Source organism: Dermacentor silvarum, chromosome 1, assembly GCF_013339745.2.
Source record: "Dermacentor silvarum isolate Dsil-2018 chromosome 1, BIME_Dsil_1.4, whole genome shotgun sequence".
Lineage (NCBI taxonomy): Eukaryota > Metazoa > Arthropoda > Arachnida > Ixodida > Ixodidae > Dermacentor > Dermacentor silvarum.
Genome location: NC_051154.1, coordinates 9,462,072 through 9,479,571, shown reverse-complemented (window position 1 = coordinate 9,479,571; position 17,500 = coordinate 9,462,072). Strand labels below are relative to the sequence as shown.

At 45.8% G+C, this 17,500-nt stretch overlaps 1 protein-coding gene across 2 annotated transcripts in view; it reads right to left on the bottom strand.

Moving 5' to 3' along the window:
• The window catches only part of LOC119449442 (prolactin-releasing peptide receptor), a 110,696-nt gene that overhangs the window by 41,319 nt on the left and 51,877 nt on the right, over nucleotides 1-17,500 (bottom strand). For both annotated transcript variants that reach the window (XM_037712619.2, XM_049664822.1), the window contains exon 2: nucleotides 1-507. This exon is cut by the window's left edge and continues 727 nt beyond it. In XM_037712619.2, the coding sequence (XP_037568547.1) occupies nucleotides 1-504 (504 nt within the window). In that variant the 5' untranslated portion in view covers nucleotides 505-507. The remainder of the gene's footprint in view (nucleotides 508-17,500) is intronic.

Below are 17,500 nucleotides of genomic sequence, written 5' to 3'. Positions count from 1 at the left end.
CAGTAGGCACAGCAGCGGTGGTATCTGGCGCTTCATCGGGTTCATAGCGTACCGGTACCGGTCGCAAGCGATTGCTACGAATGTCAGCAAGGTCAAGTAGAAAGGAAAATCTTGGACAATGGGTGACGCGAAGCACAGGAAACTGCCGAAGACCCAGTTGTGCAGAAAGAGGGTCACAAGAGAGATGGGCATCACTACGAGCAGCTTGAAGATGTCATTAAGTGCGTTGGCAAAAAGGTACACACACACTGTCTCCCGCGGCCGTTTCTCGCGGTAAATGTGTAGAACCATCCACCCGTTGGCGATAAGGGATGACACGAACAGCGACCCGTACAACACGAGGAACAACGGGTACGAGGAGCGGAAGGTGCGCCGCAGTTGTGGCTTGCCGAACTCGGAAGTGTCGTTCTGGAACTTGAGCATGAAGTGCATGATGTAGCCGATGTACTTGTCTGGGATCTGCTCGATGTTCAGTTCAGGCTCTGTGGTAGTTGTGTTCGTCATGTCCTGAAAAAGCAGAAACAAAGTGAACCTGGTTTAGTTACAATATGGCCGCTATACGCTCACGCACAAACCTATGTAATTATGAGTATGTTTTCCCCCTAAATTGCATGAAGAGGCCTTCGGAGTTCCATGTCTATATGTCCATATGGTTCCAATCAGGCCTGTAGCCAGGAATTTTTCCGGGGGGGGGGGGGGGGGGGGGGCACTTGCTGAAGGCCTTGACTATTTGAGGAAAGCACCTATTTTTCAGTAATTATCTTCGGTAACGATAAAAATTTCGGGGGGAAGGGGGGGGGGCGAGTTCCTAGCCCCTCCCCTCCTGGTACGGGCCTGGTTCTAATGTCCACATGGTATATTTCGAATTTTTCCCCCTTTGCGCAAATTCGCTTTACATTGGCAACTTCGGGAACATGCATGGTACAGCACTCGTACCCACATGTGAAAGGTGATCTCGAAAGTGTTTTTTTTTTTTTTTTTCATTGATGGCGGTTTTGTAAAGTGAGGCTTACGGAAAGTCTCGTTTTACCGAACTTACTGCCACTGGAAAAAAAACTAGGTTGCCTTGTCATTCTCACGTATGGATCCGAATGCTGAGGGAGGAGTTTGCATCCACGTTCCCGAAGTCGTCAGTGTATCAAAAGGATGTTTGCGCGAACGCAAAGAAAAGCCGTAAAGTGTTTTCAGTCTCTTGAGTCCGCTGGGAGCTATTCCTGCTGTATCCTGCTAATCAGGGGCGTAGCCAGAAGGGGGGGGGGGGGGGGGGGGGCTGATGGGGCTTCAGCCCCTCCCCCCCCCCCCCCCCCCGAAATTTTTTCGTGCCGGCATGCACCGCCGACCAAAACTACCACCGACGCCGGGAATCATTCTGGATTCTGTCTACGATGTCTTTTTCACGCTCGAAAACACATTTCGGCACTAAAATTGCGAACTTGGGCTGGATTTCGTGGCAACGCCTTTGCACCTGGAGTCACGTAACGTAAGGAGCCCCTTCCGAGCACAAACTTTCACGGGCTTTTCGATAGCGAGCGGGCGCGCTGCGGCATCTCGCAGCGGCCGCGGGATCTACGGAGCACATGGATTTCAATTACGAAACTTTATGGGTATAAAGTTCTCATAAACTTCTGACGCGAAAGGTGCACTGACATTTCCAAAGGCGTGCTTTACAATATCTTCAATTCTGGAACTTTATGGGTTTAATGTTCTTATAAACTCGGGCCAACATGGGCGCAGTTCTTGCCCTCGTGTCCAAGCCGTTCCAGAAATGAAAGCACGCGCGCGCAATCTTCCACACACACGAAAATACTAAATGTCACCGTGACTGTGAGCTAGCAGCTGATAATTTTCTCCAAACATTTTCAGGAAGCGCACGCAATGTGATCGATCAGCTGGACCAGGGCAGGCAAAGTAAAATATGAGAAAACAGAATAAAGTAAATGGCATATTATTAGGGAAATTCTTTTTGCGGGCGACAAGGTCTGGCTCTCCATGGCCACAGGGACAGTGGCCCTATGAATTTAAGCATAGACCCCGCTGAAAATACAGGTATTTTCAGAGCGCTTCTTCGCATGCGAGCTGATTGTGGAGATACATGTCTGAAGAACCATTTGGAAAGTTGCCCCAGTAATGCCTCGTATTTAAGCCCAGATGCACAAAACCAAATTATAAAAATTCGTGGTGAAATTATGAAAGAAAGCCTAGTTGCAAAAGCAGCCTGCTTCTCCATACTTCCTGACAAAACGACGGACATTGCTGGAATCGAACAGCCTACTATTTGTGCAAGGTATCTAAACAAGGATGCCAACGACATCGAGGGAGTGTTTTAGGTTTTGACACCGTAATAGATGCCCTCTCTTATTGCGACTGCAGGTTCCATGAGAATGAGTACAAACTGCTGCAGATTCTAGTCACCCTTCCAGTGACCACTGCCAGCGCAGATAGAATATTTTTTAACAAGAGTTTACTAAAAAAAACTACTTGCGCTCTACAATGTCTGTGGAACGCATGGTTAGGCTGGTGCTTCTATACACCCACAGAGACGTCGGCATCAACGTGTCCAAAGTCATTGACCGCTTCGCTCAACTTCCCCGCCGAGAGAAGTTTGTCCTATAGATAGCGAAGCAGCAAAAATCAATGCAAGTAAGAAGCTCTGTTCCTTCAGGTCCATAAGCTCGTAATATGAAAACGTATGACTGTTCGTTAGGTTTTAAAACCACAGAAATTTTAGCCGTTTATTCTAGCAGTTAACATCCTGATAAATATAATCATGCGAATACGAAAATTACGAGGACATCAATAACCAATTTTCACCGACCTTGCTCATTGAGAGCCCGGCCCACGCGGCGTTTGCCAAAAACACACTCGGATATTGGGCAGTTCAACTTGCCGCATCATCTGTGGCTTTCGTTTGTCTTTTTCATTCCTTTTTAGCTACCTGCTTTTATTTCTTTTTTGAAACGAAGTAATACCCCCCTTTAATTTTGGGTGCAGAATAATTGTTGCCGCTGTGCAGGCAGTTAAATTACACATTTTCGTACCAATTTCTGGATTATTCCACTATTATTCTACCCATATGGCACTGTCGCGACCGCCGCATGGCCCAAGTACATATCACGATTTCTGCGATCATACTTTTGTTCTTGCCTAGATCATCTGTCTTTCTGTGCGCAAATTTTACTATCTGTGACTGCGCAACATGTTTATTTGTCTTGTTTGACACATTATATACAGTGACGTTTGCTTAGATACGTAGATTTATTGGAGACTTCGACGTATATTTAAATATCTTGTTGCGAGGTTTTGTGTATACAAGCAGTGAACTTTCTTTCCAGCGACTCCTTTTTTCCCTTTATCAAGTTGTGTCTTTGCATTTGTATATTCCATTCTATCTTCGCATTTCTAATGTATATCTTGCAGAACTCCTGCTTTTGTATGTACTCACTGTTGCGACTATAATCTCGGTGCAATTACTCAGAATACACGACCGGTAACAGCTGCTCCTGCGTAATCTATTGCAACGAAGGACAGCGTCATTGAGGTTTTTTTCCTGGCTGTTGCATATGTGCAAAAATGTATACAAGGTTTTTGAATGACAGATTCATCAAAATATTTGTCCTCAACCTATTTATTTCATGGCTTTGAGAAAAGTCTTTCATATCAGCTGCATGCACTGCTTTGCTGGTTTCGAATTGATATAGTTCTAAAGTTCGTGTGATATTTTCTTATTAAATAGACAAAAGAAAAACGCGGCAGCATTAATATCAGTTATTTCTGCCACAATTTTTGGGACATGCGATTATATTTTTTAGGGAAAATACATATTTTACATGACAGTGCGTATCGTTCAATAATTCGTTTGCAGCATGTAATATTTAATGGCATTGGCAATGCAGTTATTATTCATGTATTTGATCCCTCGACAAATTCTATGAGGACGCCGCGCTGCAACCTGAGCCCCCCCCCCCGAGCAAAATTTCTGGCTACGCCACTGCTGCTAATGAAACTAACAACACAAGGAAACTGGCAGTGATCAATAAAAGCTACATTAGGGCATTTTTATTCCACCATAAAAATACTTCAGTGTGCCCGAAGATATACGGATACTTTGACACACAGACTGAACGGCGAGCTAACGATACTGTGTCTGATGCCTCGTCGCTACAATATTACGAACAGCAAACAATCGCTGTGGCAGACCTAAAAACCATTTGTGACGCCTAACTGAACGTTGCCTTGAGGACATAGCCACAAGTATTTGAGAGAAGTCGCAGTCACGTAAAATTCCTGAAACGCAAAGGGAGAAAATGGCTCTGCATGTGTCAGGAGAGCTCGTTCAGAGCCGCAAATTCATGCTGCTCAGAAATTCAAGGAATGCATAGCTAACCTTGATAGAATGTCCGACTGAACCCTACAGGATGTGTCTTCAATCAGTGCTCTGCTGAGAATTGAAGCTACTGAAGAGGCCAAGTGTCCGCCATTTATATTTGGAACGAGGAAAAAAAGGAAAGGAATTCCTGTCAAAAAAAAAAAAAAAAAACGAGGCAGAAAAACCCGCCATCACGCGCAAGCGCACGAATAGGCACGACAGTCGCCGATGTTCCGGACAATGTTTCAGAACTTTCATGTTTAGAAATCTTCGAACCTGCCATCCACAGAAATTCAATTTTCGCCAAGGAAAAACGTCTGCGTATCGTGAATTTTAATGCTCGTAGCGTGGTGAACAAGGCAGATTCCCTAGAAATTCACTTGCTACAGCACAATCCGCACATCGCAGTCATAACGGAAACGTGGTTGCGTAGCGATATAACAAATGGACTTATTTTTCCACCCCATTACAAAGTATTTCGTAAGGATAGACTGCGCAGAGGCGGGCGTATAGCCATTCTAGTTAACGATCTAATCGGAGCTACGCTTACCGGTGATACTCCCGAACTAGAGTACCTATGCGTCGGGTTATCGTGTTGGGGTCAATGCTTTGTGCTGTTCGCATTTTATAGACGACCGGATGCTACACCAGACTACTTGAATAAACTTCAAGAGCACATGTCTCTCTACCAAAATAAGAAAATGTTTTTTGATCGGCGATCATAACATGCCTGGTGTCAATTCCTCCAAGCAAACAATAAGGCTGATGCAAATGCCAACATTATTTTTGACATTATCCTAACACATGATCTTATCCAAGTGGTTAATGAAACCACGCGTGTACAAGGGTCATCATGTTCTATATTAGATGTTTTTTTGTTTTTTTTAACCGAACCTTTTCCGAGCATACCGTGTGTCAGTGGTTGACGCATATGATGGCACGATCGATGACCAAAAACAACTTGATTTATTAACGATGCATTCGGATTACATGATCAGCATCTCGACGGGCGCGTCTTCACGCCTCGAATGCTCGTCGTCACGTCCTCTCCTTTCTCCCGCCTCGCCCGCCAGTCGCTCGAAGTATTTATCTCGCTTGCCGACAGGTGCCGCTAGTCCCTCAGCTAACACATCGGAACAGAGATAAAACATCGGAACAGAGCAAAATTAGTTTTGAAGAAAGGCTCAGGAACATGGGTGAAAATAAATGGGCGGCTAAAGTGCACAAGTATCTCTACATGAAAAGCGTGGACACAGAATGGAGGAAGAGGTCAAGGAAGTTGGCAACGAAGTACAGGATAATCGAAACTGTAAATAGACAACCAGGAGTCATCAGAAAGAAAATGAGAGAAATAGAGACCGTGAATCAGATGCAAAGAATGGAAACAAAAAGGACAATGGAGATTTACAAGAATGAGAAGAAAGAAATTAGAAGGGGAAATCTGTACGGATAACACAATTAGGGCAGTGCCTTGCTGTTTGAGGCGGCTCGTGCCGGTTGCCTAAGGACCAAAACATACCGGAGCAAATATTCGGAACTAGATAAGGCATGTGTATGCTGCAGTAAAGATCCAGAGACCACTCAGCACATCCTAATGGAATGCGACGGGATCCACCCAGCGAGAACCGTAGGTAACGTGCAACTCCCAGAAGCTCTTGGGTTTAAAGTGGAAGGAAACATCAACAGATCAGCCGTAGAGATCAGCAAGAGACGATCAGAGTACTGGTGGAAAAAAAAGCAGGGAAAAGATGGATACGACCTGATCTCTTAAAATCATAGGCAGCGGTACAAGGTAAATTTTTGAAAAAGAAAAATAATAATGAGAGGTACACAAAAATGCTAGATAAAGAACATGTATAGTATACCTAATTAAATCAAGCAAGCTAGGTGACTATTTGTCGCCGCCCCGTTTCAAAGGGGATGCCAATAAATCATCATCATCATCATCAACACGTGTCAATCGAAGATGGTTTATCTGATCATTACCGTGTTGCGCTTTCCTTGCCCATTGTCAAAACTACCGTTCCTAAAATTGCCAATACCAAATCTTTTAAAGATTACACCAGAGCTGATGACGGCAGCATCGTTGACTACACGGAAACTTGTCTTACGCGTTTTGCAGATAGTGGTAGTGATGTGTGTACACAGCCCCAACCAGACGTACGCGTTGGAAAGCGTACGCACGCGCCGCATCGCGCCTGGGCGCGTACGGCGTCAGGCGCGGAGACTGTGTCGCGTGTGGGCGCGTTGCGGCGTGGACCCCTACCACTGCTAGAATCCGCCTTTTTCATTTTCCTGTGCTGCCCTCTGCCGCGCGCCGCTGGAAACGTTTTGGTAGGGTGCTGGGGCTTTCGCCGGTTAATTTGTGAACCTGCGCCCGTGTTAAGTGCGCGTCGGTTGTGCGTTTCGTGGATCGCGAATAATTATTAATGGCTTCTGGGGGGCAACATGTCGTTCTTGGAAGCCATGTAGCACTCACCAACTATATACATGTAGGGTGAGCAGGCCTGAGTGTGCCGTTTTGTTTACAGTGCGGCCGATAAAGGCACGCTGAGTTCCCTTTGCCGTAGCGGCTGCTTTGGAGTTTGTTGGCGCTAACTCCTGCACTTGCACCTCGCTTTTTTGTAATTCTATTTACACATTCTTTAGACATTTCGCATAAATAAGATGTTTTCGAGTGCGCAGCCTTCCGCGTCGGATTTAGCAAAGCGATGCACTTGTTTACATCGGCATCTACAGCCACAGATCGTTGTTAGCGTCAAAAAATGGGGGAAAGGTGCATATATGAAAAGGCGCTGATATAAAACAATGTCAAAACGTAGAATAAAACACACATATCTGCTCATATGAGCCGCGTTGTTCCATCGTGAGACGAGTCAGTATGAGCGGCTGAGCCACTTAAACAATGGCGGCTGTGATCCAGTTACAAATATTGGGCTGTTAATTTATTACTGATTCTCGCTTTTAACTTCGCGATAGTTAGTTTGCGCGTGTCATAAAGCATTATTAGAGCAAACTGTGCTCGCATAAGCGCTCATTGTTCTCTTGCAAAAACGCGGATTCCATCGCTGATACCGTTGGTATATAACTGAGCGAAGCGGCTGTTTATGCTGCTGTGCCGAATGTACCGTCTCTTGTTTCGGGTTTGACGCAGAGATAAAGAGTACATCTCAAGAATTAAGAAATGCGTGAGCATGCCAACACATAAAAACCCACCCATCTACGTTGCGAATACGACCGGCAGCCTACGGGAACGGTGACGTACAGATGTTGGCGCAGGCGTTGGGCACAGCGCTGTGTCCCCGCTTGCAGCTTATTGCGTACGCGGCGATCGAAGCGAAGGGTAGTTTATTTCAAATCGCTAAAGCTAGAACTGGACTATAAAAGCAGTTTCCTTAATCCTAACTTGCTTAGTTTTCAGTACAGGTCCGCCGGTAGCGGGTGCGCGAACTCGACGGCGCACATTGGCTCAAACTTATGTGCACGGATTGAGAGGGTCGAATCTTGTGCATTTCAACTTCGTAGGCATGTCTTGACTCACTTTGAGCGGGATTATTTATATATACTAACGAAGCCATTGCGGCTATCGCGTTATCGGTTCGACGGCCGATCGCGCGGGGTTCGGTCGAACGATGGTCGGCACGCTGATTTTATCGGTGCCGTCGACAAGAAAGCCCGTCGCAGTACAACTAGCGCCCATCGGTTACATCTTGTAGGCATGGCATGACAACATGGTCTCAGCGACACAGTGCTGAATGGTCGGCCAATCGTAGGTGTGCGCGTCTTGTCAGTCTCGTATCGACCCAGTGTGACCACGCCTTGAGCGAGTACGTGAAGGCGGGCACACTGCCACTACCAGCAAGCGAGGACCGACGCTGCAAGAAGTCTTCGTCAGCAACGTGTTTTTACGTGTCGTCCAAGTGTAACGCAGGGGTTTATCGATAAATTTGCTATTACAGCCATCAATGCAAGGCGGCAACTACGTGGTTCCCTGTGCAGTCTAGACGAAGCCCTCACCGCTTTCTGTTAAAAGTGGAGTTGCAGTCTTACGCTACGCACGTTTTCGGTACCGCACCGACGTCGAGCTACCAGTAAAGTATCAACGAGGTACACAGCACGAGTTTGCACTTGCAATAGCGCGCGTGCGAGCGCAGTTTTTTTTTTTTTTTCTTTTTTTCGGGGGACGTTTTCCCGAGACGGGGCCGCACGGCCGCGCGCGCGACCCTTCCAAAACGTTTCGCGACTAATCCGCCAGGGCAGGGCAGCTTCCGACACCTACGCCGGAAGCTGCCACCGCGTCGCCCGCGCGACGCTCCTCACGTGACCACAGCACGCCTATGACGTGACCACGGCGAACGAGCGCGACATCCGGAACGACTCTTCGCGCGGCGTGCAGGCAAGCCCGGGCAAGCTGCGTGCTTTGTATACATACATATAGATACATGTTAAGTCAAAACTTAGTGTGTTTTATTGCTATCTTTAATACATTGCTTAACGTGGCCGTTAAGCGAAAGCTAGGCTGTCTTGAACATGGCAACCTAGCAACACTGCTTCGCCGCGACGAAACGCGCAGGGACGCGCGGCAACTCGTGCGTCGTTTGGGTGCGCGCCCTCTTCCTCTATCGGACGCGACGTGACGTCGAGTGAGCGCGGCGCGTGCGTACGCTTTCCAACGCGTATGTCTGGTGGGGGCTTGCTTGCGGACGCGCGCAAGCTCGCGTCTACGCGCCTTGCGGTTGCCGCGCCTAGGGAGGAATGGCAGTTTGCATCCACAAATACGCGCGACAGCGCGCGCTCACTGGCCTCACTTGTTGATGCCTTGGCAGACGCCATTTCGTACTTTGTCATCGACAGTGTTTCAAAATACTTCGATATCTATAAACGTAATTGTTATATTTTTAGAGGCCTTAGATCAGCACAAAAAGTGAAGAAGAAGCACTTTCTCGCATGGTATAAATCTGCTTAACTGAGAGTTGAATGTACCACGCCGTCGCGGCATAGCCAGGCCATAGCCTCCTATATAATCTATGCCTGCCGGATGAGCCCGAAAAGGCCGTCGTCTATGGCGGCGCCACCTACGTAGGGTAGGAATCAGCATATTGAAGGGAGCGGCAAACCTCGTGATGGGGATGTCGCAACTGCCGCATGATAGTAGTAGCAGACGACGAAAGTTGTTCACACTCTTGTCATAACAAAGGTTTATTCGGCGGTTGCGGTGGTAGCAGACGATTTCTTTTTTGGAAGCCGCAGAATTCGAAACGTCGCTGTGAATCTTTCGCTGCTTTCCCTAAGTTTTTTTCTTGCAGCGATATCGTCGAAAATTCGAAGTTTACTTTCAAAAACTTTCAAAAAGCGCACCTTAGACCCCTACGTAAGTGGCGCCCCCCTCCCAAGTTTTGACGATGACCACTTTATATTGCTATATTATTACAACACTAAGATATATAAGTATTTACACAATTTTTATTTACTTTCACGTATTTTTTGTCACCTATGAGTACCAAAAACGTAAAAAGCTTGCACGCGACCACCCTACGTAAGTGGCGCCACCGCCATAGTTCCGACGACGGCCGCTACCAATGGGATCGCCGATAATCCGGCAGGCATAGAATATATAGGAGGCTATGGCCAGGCGTGCCGACGCGAGGCAGCCCAAGCGCGCAATATCAGAGAGGAGCTGATAGCCGAGATCGCGCCGCGTTTTGGCGCGTACGAGCCGTGCCGCACCGTCTGCGCATGCGTGGGCGCGCAGACGCGAGCTTGCGCCCGTCCGCAAGCGTACGTACGTGTGGTCTGGGCTTTAGACAGCGTTTACTCCAATGTGCAGGCATTGCATAGATATATTCATACCCACTAAAACTAAGAAAGCTAATAAAAGTACGTCTTGGATGACGCGTGGAATAGTACAACTAAAACGCAAAATCAAACGAATAAAAAAGAAGCATCCACGCAAGGTCGTTATCACGGAACTCCAAAAAAATAGCTGTCATGCATCGTGCGTGATTCAAAAAATTTTTATTTTACCACAACATTGCCCAACTTTATAAAGAACGCACCGGATAAGTTTTGGGGATACCTTGGTAAGAAGACTGTTACGCAAAATGCAGTTGAAGAAACCATTCTTAACGATTTGAATGCCCCATCCCACAACATTTTAACAATGATTTTCACAGCGTATTCTCCCGTGGGCGTGCACGTTCAGACTCATCTATGAGTTCTGTAGTGTTTGAAGAGTACGAGGCGACTTTATATCTTACCATGGCATTGTGTCTATGTTACTCAATTTAAAAACCAAAACAATTCCTGGCCTTCAAAACCTCTCGCATGTGTTTCTTAGGCGATACGCCGAAACTGTTGGCAAGTTCTTTGTTGTATTGTTCAGAGCATCTTTGTTATGCACGAAAGCCCTTGAAGATTAGAAGATGGCTCGAGTTGTTCCGGTCTTTAAGAAAGGCGATCGATTATAGCTCGTGAATTACCGCCCCATATCATTAACGTCATTTTGCTGCAAACTTTTCGAACACACAATCGCAACTCGCACTAATGAATTCTTAGATGAACACTCCATGCTAACAAGTGCTCAACGTGGCTTCAGAAAAGGATTTTCCACTACCACACAATTAGTAACAATAATTGATTCAATTGCCAAAGCTTTGGATGCCAACGGTCAAATTGATGCTGTATTTTTGTACTTCAGTGAAGCCTTCGATAGGATAATTCACAAAAAGCTAATTCTAAAATTTAGGAACATTAACCTTCCGGACATCATAATTACCTGGTTTACAGACTATCTGGATAATCGCCAACAGTATGTTTCAGTTGACGATCACAACTCGGGATCCCAGTCCCTTCAGGTGTTCCCCAGGCCGGTGTCCTGGGTCCATTGCTCTTTCTTTTATATATTAATGATATTGTTACCGTCGTCAAACCTAGAACACAAATAAGGCTGTTTGCAGATGACTGCGTTGTATTTCGTACTATTAAGTCCATGGATGATCAGAAGGAACTTAACTCTAGCTTGAATAATATATTTTTGTGGTGCGAAGAATGAGGGGGGGCATAGCTGCAAGCATAGATAAAACGTTCTCTCTTCGCATAACGCATAAAAAGAATTCCCTGGAGTGCGCGTATGAAATGGGATCTGTTCAATTAAATCAAGTTGAGAGTTACAAGTACCTTGGCGTAACGTTCACTAATAATTTTTCTTGGAACCTTCACATTAACAACACATGTTCTTCTGCCTTTCGGAAGCTAACTTATCTTCGAAACCAACTAAGAAATGCCCGCTCAAACGTTAAGCTACTCACTTACCTAACCTATATCCGGCCAAAACTTGAATATGCTTGCGTTGCGTGGGATCCCTATACTAAAGTCAATGTTAACAAACTTGAGAGAATACAGAGAAAATTTGTTCGTTTTATTTATTCCAAGTTCAAAAGTTCGGATTCGCCGTCAGAGTTGATGTTGGCTAACGACATTCCTTCGCTTGAACAAAGAAGACAGAAACACAGGCTAGATTTTTTACATAATCTAATTAATCACAAATCGGCTCTGGACCCTTCACTATATGTAAGTCTTCCCTCCACAAGGTATACACGACACCATCGTCCGGATACACTGACACTTATCTATGCTAGGACAGACAGCTACAAGTTCTCCTTCTTTCCCCCGACTATTTCTGAATCGAATTCGCTGCCCGCCCCGTACAACAGTATGTGACTGTGTTTTATGTAAGTTTTTTATTGTTTTTTTTTTCATAGAATGTGTTCTCCTTGCTGTTGAATGAGCAAGGCAAGTCCTCGACTCTCAAACTCCCTTGCCTTTGGTGTGCAACGCTAAGTTGCCTATGGTCACTAATTGTTTTTTTTTTTTGTGCGTGCGTGCGTGCGTGTGTGCGTGTGTGTGTGCGTGTGTGTGTGCGTGTGTGTGTGCGTGTGTGTGTGTGTGTGTGTGTGTGTGTGTGTGTGTGTGTGTGTGTGTGTGTGTGTGTGTGTGTGTGTTGGGGGGGGTTGTGTTTTGATCTTTTCACGAAGTGTTTCTGTGAGCAATATATCATTGTAAAGTCTATATGTATCTATATTTTTCTATATTTCTTTACTATATACGAACGTATCTTGTATGTGTCTTGTATTCAATGTCTGCCCGTCCTGCAAGGACCACAATGTAGTCTGCAGTGTGTACTAAATGACGAATAAATAAATAAATTGACTTTCACCATGAATTGGCATTCCATGTTGACGAAGGAGGGCAATCAGATTGTGTCTTTTTAGACTTTCGCAAGGCATTCGACACGGTGTCAAATCCACTTCTTCTTACTAAACTTAAGATGTTGAATATTAACTGAAGTGTGCTCGCATGGATTGAAAATTATCTGTCTCAGCATCGACAATGTGTTGTTTTGAACGGCAAAAGCTCGGCATGCGTTGATATGACGTCAGGAGTCATACAGGGCTCAGTCTTAGGGCCACTTTTGTTTTTACTTTATATAAAGGATATTTCCGTTGGTATTTCTTCATGTATATACGGTTGTTTGCCGGCGATTGTGTTGTCTATAGAAAAATTAAGAATGAATAAGATGCAGCCATGTTAGAATATATTAATAGTTGGTGTTCCACGTGGAAGGTGAATTTGAATTCAAAAAAGTGTGTTCATGTATGTATTACAAGAAAGAAGAAACACATTGTAAGTCTTTACCAGATAAATAATACTATAATAAAAAACGAGCCTACATACAAGTATCTAGGTGTCACGTTATAATCTGACTGCTCATGGTCTGCTCATGTTGATGACGTCATTGTAAAAGCTGGTAGGGTACTCAATTTTATTCAGAGGAATTTGAAATGTTCACAGCCAAACTTAAAGAAAACTGTTTACTTAACATGTGTGGGGCCGATTTAAGAATACACCTGTGCCGTCTGGGACCCCGCACAAAAAAAAAACTTGATCGATAAACTGGAAAAAATACAAAACCGCGCTGCTAGGTTCGACCTGGGGCAGTATGGGCGGAGAGAAAGTTGTACTGAAATGAAACGCGAATTGAATTGGGAACTGATTTCCTCTCGACGGAAAAAGTTGAGACTGAAGTTTTTATATCTCATATTTAATAATAAGACTGGAATTAGCAGTGAAAGTTACTTGAAACAACCACATTATGTTTCTAGGCGTAGTGACCGTTCTTTTAAAATCCGTGAGTACCGTGCCAGGACGAACTTGCTTGCGGATTCCTTTTTTGTCAAAATAATTGTGCAGTGGAATCAGCTGTATGAAGAGCAAGTGTGCTGTACGAATGAAGTTTGTTTTTTTCCCTCCTGTAACCCCCCTGCTATAAAGCCTTCGGGCAATGCGGGGTAATTCTTGAATAAACAATAAAGTCTAAGCGCTACCAAGTCATCCCCAGCATTTTCCGGAATTTATTTATTAGTGATCAATTATCGATTAGCTATTGATTGGCTATCAATTGACTATCGATGACTGACTAAGCTTAAGTAGTCCCAACCATGCTTCGCTAGACTTAGCCAGGCTCAGCTTCGCTTGTTCACAGGGGTATGTGCCATTGCGCTTGGACCCTTTCTGCACTGCCGCCAGGATCGGCCCACATTTTCTGTTCGCGGTTGACACATTACGTCCGGCTTAAACAGCTCCGCTGTTAAAAAATAAATACTCCAGTAGAAATTGTTCTTGTTAAGATGGCGGTGTCTTTGCGTTCAATTCTTCGTTGTCATGCTCGTGAAAAAATCGGCACAAAGGCGGCGTACATGGCAACGATGATGAGCTTTAACGTGGCACATATAGCAACAATGCGAGGCGAATGGTGGGTGGGAAGCAACGTCGAAAGTATTAACAACGTCGATGCCAACAGCTGCGTCGCAGTGACAACACCACGTCATTTACGCAGTAGCTCACACGATTCACAACCACCAAGTACCCTATGTAACAGCACCGCAAATGTAAAGGTTAAATGAAATCGCTGAAATCCCGTAGGTGGCACTGTGTCATTTGGTTCGTGACACCGGTTGTAGTACAATTTTTGGCTCCATAGTTCATTAATCCCCAGGCGGTACTTGCAAAACGGTTCATCGAGCCTGAAAGCAAGAACCCTTTACTACAGCAACTGCCTCCTCACCTGCGGCCTAAATATTGATTGCCACAAAATTTTCATTAAAAAGTATTGCTAGGAGACTTGCAATTTGAAAGTAATTTAAATGTGTAGTGACGCCGGGCAGATAAGTGCTTCGACGTTGTCCTACTGAACATTAGAGAAAAAGTGTGACTGTTCTACCCAAGTTCTCGGAACTTGTTAAACTGACCGCAATGCCATCTTACCTTGATAAGACGCAAAACACACGCATATAAACATCATGCACCCACATTATCTCAATGAAGTAAATACAAATAGTAAAATGTTCAACTACCCCAAACAAACAAAAATTCCAGCAGAACCCATCTCCCGCTTATTGTGAACGTTAATGTGCTTAACATTTAAGGAATCTAGTGACAACCCGTATTCCCTCTGCAGACACGCGTGATGTATGTATGCAGCCGAGTTCCTCTCTTGGGGACACGCTGCGCCACCTAGGGTCACCACCGCGTTGCGCGTCTGTTCAGACAAGATTATCTGAACATATGTCTCGCGGGGTTGAATTCCGCCCAGGACCAGAAAGTGTTTGCATTATTTTTTTGTCATTCAAGAGCGGAGCATGCACATTGGCGCTAACCCAGCGACCCTAGTTCGCGTTCAGTTCACCGTAGTGGGTTAACGCAATTATTTGAGGAAAAAATCAGGCAAGCGAAAATAAAATGGTGGTCTCCACTGGGGGAGAATGCTGGGAGTATTTTTCAAGTACATTCCAAAACGGCATCCCTGAAGCCCTTCCGCCTCGTTTTCATGCCTTCGTGGCTTTACGACGCACATGAAGCCACAAACACACCGACGAAGCGGGAAGCAGCAATGGCTCACGGGGCACCCATGGTGGTTCACGCCATGGCGCAGTCGTAAAGCAGCCACTAGGTGAAGCCACTGTATATGACGTCTAGCTGCTCCAATTTTCCCAGATCGTGCTTTTTCTTGAAGTACCCGGGTCACACGGGCGTTTCGAAGGCCTTCCAGCCGATAGTCAGTTGACTCAAAGGTCAAGTTAGAGCTGCTACACGGGCGGTTTCGAAGGCCGCCGAGTCAATAGTCTATCGAGTCAACCCTACAACTCTATCGAAATCTCGATGGCCTTTGAGCAACGGAAGCGGAAACAGCGCGAACATGCCCTCTCGTTCACAGCGTGCTCGTACTCACCAGTTAGAAAGAACAAATCAAACCAAAGTGCTCTAAAAATACTATATATGAGTGTTATTAATTATTCAATAAAGTATTTTTGCCACTTGCTTTGTGCGAACTGCACATACTCTCGACAACAGCGACGTGTTAGTGTTCGTACACTCTCCCTCTACTCCATGTGCTGCTGGCTGCCGTCATATCGCCGCCATTTCGCCGTATAAACGAATATAAAAGAAATTATAGTGCTTTTAAGTGGTTTAAATGCTGTTTAACTTTTGGTGACACGAAAACGAAAATAAAGATCCGCAGCGCCATACAATTTTGCGAGAACCGCCTGAACCACTCAACGGCCTTTCAAAAGTGCCGTGTAGCAGCGCGATAACTCCTTTGAGTCGATAGAGTTGTGGCATCTCAAAGGCTGTCGACTTGAAGGCCTTCCAAGTGTGCCCGTGTGACACAGGTATTACACTGTCTAATTGTTCCTGCAGTCTCTTTTCTTGTCCTTTGTTGTTGTTGTGTTGCCTCAAAACATGGCTCGTACCCACGAGGAGGATTGGCCACACTGGATAAAATAAAACATACACCCTACAACGAACAAAAGGGGTAAAGGCGAACAATCAAAATTATGATTTTGGCAACTCCTTAACAGAGGTTTTGAGAGGTCCTATACATAAGCTAACTAAATAAAAAAATTAAGAGAAAACTAACAACAAAAATAAACATAAAATAACATGTCCCACGGTCGGTACCCTAGCAGCGCAACCTTCTGGATGCTTCAATGAATTTGTGTACAGCAGTGATCATCGAACCCTGGGTTGTGCCTAATTGACAGGCCCCAAAAGACAAAATGTTTGGCGTTGTAAGTGCCAAACCCAGATTACTACTTGGAAACATCAGAAGCATTCTACGGAGGGAGGAGAAGCGGTGGCAAGAAAGAAAGAAATGGTCAATAGTTTCCGGTCGATTACAAAACGAGCAGAGGTCAGTGATTGATAAACCAGATCTATGAAGATAAAAATTTAGGCCGGGAACTCTGCAGCGGAAATTTGACATTGTCACCTCACATTGGCGTGAAAGGCACTTGCTCGTGGTTCCACCGAAATTTTAAATGTTTGAAATCGTCTGAGGAAACTATGGACTTGTCTTTTCTTTTTTTCTTTCAAGTCTTTTCTTCTTCTTTCTGGGGTTTTACGTGCCAAAACCAGTTCTCACTATGAGGCACGCCATAGTGGAGGGCTCCGGATTAATTTTGACCATCTGGGGTTCTTTAACGTGCACTACAACGGAAGCACACGGGCGTTTTCGCATTTCGCCTCCATCGAAATACGGCCGCCGCGGCCGGGATTCGATCCCGCGATCTCGTGCTCAGCAGCGCAACGCCTTAGCTTACTAAGCCACCGCGGCGGGTCCTTTCAAGTCTCTCGAATCTCGGACATCGTAACAATCTTATCGTGTTCTTTGTTATTCCACAACTTGCCAGATTGTCGGCACATAGTGGGTTTGTGCCTGGAGACAGCAACCAGCGTAGTGGCATCAGCAGTGCGACATGGCGACCAAGAGCCGGCCATCAGCGGACCCTTCCAAGATCTCAGTGGGACGGCCTCCTGCGAAAGCCTCTAAGCGCAAGAAGAGCGCGTCGCGCATTGTGCCGGCGCCCAACCTGCCGGCGTTCGCCTACAAGGACGCCAACCCGAGCCGCCACATCAGCCACGTGGTGGGCACGCAGTCCCGCCAGGGCTCCGTCGAGGATCTGGCCGCCGACAAGACCAACGAGCGCTCCCACTCGCGACTCAGCCAGGCCGGCAAACTGGCTTCCGCGCAGCCGCCTAAGAGCCTCAGCCTATGGGTGTGGCTGGTCACCGCGT